The sequence below is a fragment of the Gordionus sp. m RMFG-2023 genome, chromosome 1 (assembly GCF_954871325.1).
Source record: "Gordionus sp. m RMFG-2023 chromosome 1, tfGorSpeb1-WG-v2, whole genome shotgun sequence".
In the NCBI taxonomy this organism is placed as follows: domain Eukaryota; kingdom Metazoa; phylum Nematomorpha; class Gordioida; order Chordodea; family Parachordodidae; genus Gordionus; species Gordionus sp. m RMFG-2023.
In genome coordinates, this window is record NC_088775.1 from 16,847,260 (window position 1) to 16,854,473 (window position 7,214).

A 7,214-nucleotide genomic window follows, 5' to 3' on the forward strand; every position below is an offset into this window, starting at 1 on the left:
ATTGATTTCCATTCTTAAATATTCAACGTTGCTGACAAATGTATATAATTAATACCCGGGATATTAATTCTCGCATAATTATATAAATCCATTTAATATATGATTTTCATAAGGACGTTGCAGGCTTGCTCTAGCAGCTAACCTCTTTGTAATTCCCCCTAAACTATCGCAAGGAGTTTTGCCATGTGCAGTTGCAAAAAAATGCCATTCTGCCTTGATCCCAAAATCATTATAATGGTTGTAGTGGTTTACAAAGTTTTTTTTGTTCTTATACTGGGTAACGGCTCCATCGGAAAAATAATAAATTATTGAAATCTTATCAAATCTTTCTTTCAAGAATTGAATTGAATTAAATTTATTTGAAATAAATAAAAGGAACAAGTATTGAGTTTTAGACAATCTGATATAACTACGTAACTTATATGTTTGATGGTACCTCTTTCGCAGTAATAAATCATAAATGGATGAAGTGTTGCCTGATTATTAGTCCAATGGAAGCCTTGAGCGTGATCTTGAACTACAAAAGCGTAGTTCTCTGCAAAATCGGATATTATTAGATATTCCTCATCCTTCAAATTCGATTTTAATGACTTAAAAAATGAAGATTGTTCCGAAGAAATAAATGCATGAGGAATTAAAATATTTAATTTTTCAATCAAATACTCCACAAATTCGCTGGCGGACTTAGTTAACGTTTCGAGGGTGGTACGGTCTGCCGCCATCCATTGTTTAAATGTTATATAATATATGGCATTATTATCAAACAATAAATGTAAACTTTCTTTAAGTACCAAAGTGCCGGGACACATTTGGCATTTCTTTAAGTAACAGCAAGGTTGGGCTGGATTGCATAGACTTTGTGCAATGTAATGTTTATAATCTTTTAAGGGAGGAAATGGATAATTATGCTGGTTTGCAGTTAAGTGATTTAATTTACCTCCAATTATAATTAATTAAAAATTTTGATGAAATGTACAGATGCACATTGTATGCGTTCCAGACCTGCCTGCTAAAATACAGTTTTTTGGTCTCATGATAGCAAACTTGCTGAAACCTATCTTTATATTACTGTTTATTTCTTTAAAATTGGTAAATAATTCTTTTATATTACACAAAATAATCTCTTTTGTACTTGGTTCCTTTTTCCATTAACTTTCATTGATATAAAATTATTCATACCTGACATAAGTCTGCTGTTTTCGTCAGAATTATAAAATTCTATTACTTTATTTGCAATGTCATCCGGAATTATTCTACTTGGTTTTATGATATTTGGGTTTGACAAAACACCCTTTTCTTCAACTAATTATTTAGCTGTCCGGGCCATAAAATTTGTGGTTGAAAATTCCTTTCAATTTTATCAAGAGTCCAAGATTTTGGTAAAACTGTTAAAATTTGTATTTTTTCATTGCGAAAACTTGTAGCAAATTTTTCTTTCAGTTGATTTATGATTTCGGCTTCATCTTTTTTTGCTTGATCATCTAGATTTATTTTAAAAACTTTTTTAATTTTTCCTTGAATTTTCAAAAATTTATTTACAGGATATTTTTTTTTCATTTAACCTTTTCTTTTTAATAGGTGTCTCCCCTAAAAATGGCAAAGTTTCATTTAAAGTTGAAATTGAAGTATTAATCTGTATAAGAGTCGGGATTATTGCATGGTTGATCAGGTTCAGAATCGCTAAATGTTTCATTAATAGTTGAGGTAGAAGGTAAGTTAGAAATAGAAGGTAATGTGATCGGGATCGTAGAAGTAAAAGGTGAGATCAGATTTGTTGAATTTTTTTTAAATTTTTTCCGGCATTAGCTACAAATTTTTTTGATTAATTGATAAGCTAGAATTCACTTCTATCATCCATTGTAAAACATTTCTAAGATCGTAATGTACTGAATGAGATTTTATTCTAAAGGGATTACAGCACTTTACTGGAAGAGAAATAACTTTTCTAGACATTTAAATTTTTTTGGTAAGGAATAAAAGATAGCTATTAATTTTATATAATTATTTTAAATTAAAAATAAATTGGATAATGAATACTGATAATTTAATTTTCTTAGAAAAATGGCTTTATAAAATTAATCAATAAAAATGACGGCTGTTGCTGGTGGAATTGAATTTGATTTTTATGATAATTATTTTATTTGATAATTAATTATATAAGTAGAAAATAATCTTTATGAAAATATATTTCTGACGATCACAAAGATAATTTTTTATCCGGCAAAGAAAATAATCTACATAATTCACTCATAGAATTGCCAGGTCAAAAATCTCGAATTAAGAAGAAATTTTTTTTTTTGGGGGGGGGGGGGGGGGGGGGCGAATATAAATCTTAAGATGGGGTTCGGATTTCAGTTTTAATACTATTATTCACAAATATTATCACTTTTGTTAAAAAAATAATTACTCATTTCGTATAATATAGAATTTAAGCCATACTATTTATATTTAAAGCGTAATAACTATTGGCCCAGTAATGGTCCCAAATTAAGATATATAATGTCTATTTGTTAAAAAATTTTGAAAGAAAAAAAAAGGCAATTTTTATTTTATAACCATTTCCGGTTTTCTATTTCCGGTTTTGGGTAATAAATTTATTTTTAATATAATAAATTTTATATCATATTAAAGGGCTATTTTAGAGTTATTTAATAAAGTTTAAATTATACCTTTAGCTTAATTACTTTTTGAGAAATTTAAAATTAAATATGGTGTATTTTGAACTTTTCGCGTTTCTAAAGATGGCCATATCTCATGAAGTAAGCTGAGTTGAGAATTAAAATTTTATATTATTGCTAGTTAGTGTATATACTACCATCATGTAAATTTTAAAAAAAATCGAAGAGGATCGGGTTGAATCTTCAGTTGATTTGATATGGAATACAACATAAAAAAGACCATGCACGATTACATAAAATTTTCGATTATGTGAGGTTTTGGCGAGGTTAATTTTACCATTTTTTTAACATTGTGATGCAGAAATTGAGTGTCTAAGATAAAAACATATAATTAAATCAAATAAAAATACCATATAAAGACGGCCACTTATAAATTGCTTGTATACACACTTTGAAGATAGTCAATAATCCATTTTAAAACAATTTCTTACCGGGAATACACAACCCAAAAATTAAGAAAATTTTAAAGTTCAAATACACTTAATAAGTAATCTACAATAGAGCCGAGGTTTAAAATTTAATTAATATTTTAATATAAAACTGTCGAGAAAATAATAAACAATATAATTAATTATTTATAAAATATAGCAAAACATTTGAACTATGTGAGTAAAAATACCAAAATGTTTATAAAAAACATATCATTTTATTAAAAAATGTAGCATATTACTAAAAAAAAATAGTATTCTATAAAAAAATTGGAAATCAAATTTTTAAATCATAGAATTAAAATATATACCTTATGATATGCATGGTCATTTACCCCCCCCCCCAAAGTCAGTGACGCTTTACTTCCTACCTTCACCAATTCAAGATGAGCAAAAAAGACATTTAAATCAAATTTAGTTTTTAAAAAATATAATCAAAATAGACAAAGTAGGAATCAAACGAGAACTAAGCTACTGATTACTAATGTAAAAGTCTAAAACGTCCCCTTGATTTTAGGCATATTCCCGAAAGCGAAATTTAAAATTTCTGAAAATATTTAATTGAGAATATTTGAAAGTGATAATCGATTATATCACAAGTACCGAATTCATTTTTTATTATTTCAAAATCTATAAAAATAAATAAGAATTTCCTTGGAAAGTAATCAGAAATATATATTACAACAGCGAGTAAAAAAACTCAAAGAGTTTTGTTGTCATAATATTTATTTCGACAAACATATTTGATCCTCATCTCAATGATTTTGAACTAACCAATGATAAGATTTCTTCTGGCATGACCTCAAACATTGCCCTAATTGCAAAATATAATCTTGTTAACAAAGTTGTTTTAGCCAATTTCGATCAAAGAGTGGTTTTAGGGAAAACGTAGGAATATGGGAAAGTACAAAGCATGTTCAACCTCTGATAAGAAAAGGCCTTTGTTTAAAAAAAATTTTTTTAATGGCTCCTTAATATCCCCTTGAACTAAAAATAAATTTTTTTGATTGCCCACTGAATGATTCCCTTTATAATTCCATTAAGTAATATATAGATATAATTTTATTATTTAGAAATTAATAAGACCAGGGATGCGAACCCGACAAAATTTTAGACCGGGTTCGGTTCGGGTTCGGTTCGGGGTATAAAAAAAAAGTTGGGTTCGGTTCGGGTTCGGTTCAGGGAAATATTTTTGAACCCGGGTTTGGTTCGGGTTCGGTTCGGGTTCAAGAATTTTTGAGTTGATAAAAAAAATTCTATATTTAAATCATAATAAAAAACTAGACATAAATTTGATTTAAAAAATAAATTTTTTATTTTATTTATAGGCAAATATAGTTAAAAATACAAAGCATATAGTCATGTATCAATTTTAAAAATTTTATTTAGACGTATTAGCATAATATCTTCCAAGAGTTGTTCACTCATCCTCGATCTATGTGGTGAAAGAATGAATTTCAAATGTGAAAAAGATCTTTCAACGCTAACCTATGTTAAATGTATTTATATGTGAAAATATGAAAAATTAACTTGGGTTGCAGGAACAGCAAATAAGATTTTAGATAAAATATATAATTCAGGGTGTTCCAGCTTAGCAGACTCCCAAAAATGCAAAATATTTTCCTTCTTATCTAATCTTATATAATCGCTAAATCCAGTAATTATTGTTCCAATACTTTTCTCAGCAATCGTTGGCCCTCTTTTAAGTATTTTCTCCTGCCTTTCTTTAAGTTATATCAATTTCTCTAAATCATCTTCTTGTTCAATAACTTCATCGGAACTAATATCATCAGATAAAATTGGCGTTGTTAAGCTTTTAATTCGTCTCCATAAATTGACAAGATGTTTTTTCGCACAAACCTTATCATCATCACTAAGTAATACCTGTAATATTTAAGGATTTATATTGTTTATATTTAAATATTTCATAAAATAACAATTTTAATATAAATCTAAAATAATTAATTTACTAAGCTTTTAATTAACCTTGTATCTTGGGCCCAGGTATATGGCAGCTAAGAGAATTTCGTTCTTTATAAACCTTTCTTCTCTGTTCTTAAGACAAGAATATAGTAATTGAGCAAAATGGTTTGGATTTTTTTCCAGTTCGATGCAGCATCTTAACCATGCTGCATAAAAATCTGTCAGTGTTAACTGTTCAGATTGGAATTGTTTGGTTGCGATTTTTAGCGGTTTTAAAATTTCAACAATCGTTATTATCTCTTTCCCATCTTCAGTCAATAAATAATCAGATTGCTCTGTAAAAAAATCTTCGATATTGGATTTTAGTAAAATCAGCCTTTCTAACATATCATGGGTTGAATGCCATCTGTGGCAATCTAACACAGGCTTAGGGAGTTTCTTATTTTTTAATAACTTTTGGTAAGTGGGATGTCTTAATTTTAAATTTAGGCTCCTAGCTTTTGCAATGGTTTCCACAATAGGTGATAATTTTATAGCATCTTGAAGTGCCAGCTGAAGTGTGTGCACACCGTATACTATAAATCGGATAGGATATAATAGTTGATAAAAAAGTATTTTGTTCAATATCATATTTATATACATTTACATCCATATTTTCCTCATCTGCTGATTCACTCCTTATATCATAATCAGTTTCAGGTTGCAGGAGCTTTATAGCTCTTAAAAAATTACAACCATTATCAGAAGTAATTGTGTATATTTGTTGAATATTAATTTTAAATTTTAGTAAAGTTTTTAATATATTCTCTTTTATATATTCTCCTGTACATCTCTCTTTCAGCTCTACAATTCCAAGAGCCTCAAATTTATAATGGACTTTGATATAAATTGAATATTTACACCAAGAATTGACCTATCTAGTCGTTGAACTGCATCAACTTTTAAACTTATTAATTTTCCTTCTACCTCTCTCGATATTTTGTCTCTAATTGATTGGGCTGTTTTATTAATAGTTCTGGATAAATTTTCTTTGTTTATAACTAAATTGAGCCCAGATAGGAGTGGATTTATAATTCTTTGAAATCCCGAATCTTCAATAATTGATAAAGGCCGGCCATTTACAGTAACAAGTTCTAATATAGAACTCATCAAATCATTAGATGATATATTTATACTTATATGCTTTTTTGGAAAAAAGGTTTCTATATTAATTTTAGGTTTTTTTGCCAATAACAATTCCTGATATTTGGTTTTTTCATTGAAATAATTTAAATATTCATTGTTGTGATTTCTTTCCAGGTGTCTTTCTAAATTTGACAAGTGATTACCAGACATTTTTACTTTGCAATATGAACATATTGATTTTTTTTTCTATTTTATTAAGGGTAAAATGCTTATCAAATATGACTTTATCTTTAATCTTAAATCTATAAAAAGAAAACAATTTTTTTAAATAGCAATGATTTCAGAATTAAAAAAGAGATATTTATAAATTTAATTTCATTTATAATATGCACTTCATTAATATCTTGTAAAAATTAAACTGAACCAAAAATAAATGATTAGCATATATAAATTTTAAAATCATTTTAATAAGTTCACAAAAACTGCCCTACATTTAACAATTTTTAAGTTAGATGTTTAGAATTTTTTAAATTAACAATATAATAATTTTTACTTTGATTTGTTAACCATTTTCTTCTAATTAATAATCTTTAAGAATAATAAGATAAAAATTTTAAAATAAATGGCGTAAATTAATTCAATTGTTTAAAATTTTTTAACACTCCAATAGGAATCGAAAATAAATTTAAAAATGGCATAAATGAATTAAATTGTTTAAAATTTATTAAGACTTCATTTAATTGGAAATTTGAAAATATAATATTTGTATTTACATATATTAATATATGATTTTAAATAAAACACTGAACCCGATTGAACCCGGGTTCAAATAAAATTCTTGGGTTCGGTTCGGGGTTTTGGAAATTTTATAAATGGGGTTCAGGTTCGGTTCGGGTTCAGAGTTTTTTTCTAAAAACCCGGGTTCACTTCTCCGGGTTCGGGTTCGGTTCGAATCCCTGAATAAGACTATTTAAATTTTTATTAAATGAATATTATTTTAATATTAGATTAGATTAATACATATAAATTATATTTTCACTATATCAGCTTGCAATCAAAT

At 27.3% G+C, this 7,214-nt stretch overlaps 1 protein-coding gene and 1 long non-coding RNA gene across 2 annotated transcripts in view; both read right to left on the minus strand.

Annotated features, from left to right (window-relative positions):
* Positions 1-809, minus strand: part of LOC135922157 (uncharacterized) — a 29,180-nt gene extending 28,371 nt beyond the window's left edge. The window contains exon 1 of the mRNA XM_065456587.1: positions 414-809. Within this exon, the coding sequence (XP_065312659.1) occupies positions 414-809 (396 nt within the window). The remainder of the gene's footprint in view (positions 1-413) is intronic.
* Positions 810-4,439: 3,630 nt separating this feature from the next.
* Positions 4,440-5,371, minus strand: LOC135922203 (uncharacterized). Its single transcript, XR_010570781.1, has 3 exons — positions 5,093-5,371; positions 4,637-4,990; positions 4,440-4,594 (listed from the first exon to the last, which is right to left on the minus strand). It is a non-coding gene; the product is annotated as an uncharacterized LOC135922203 (long non-coding RNA).
* Positions 5,372-7,214: the final 1,843 nt, after the last annotated feature.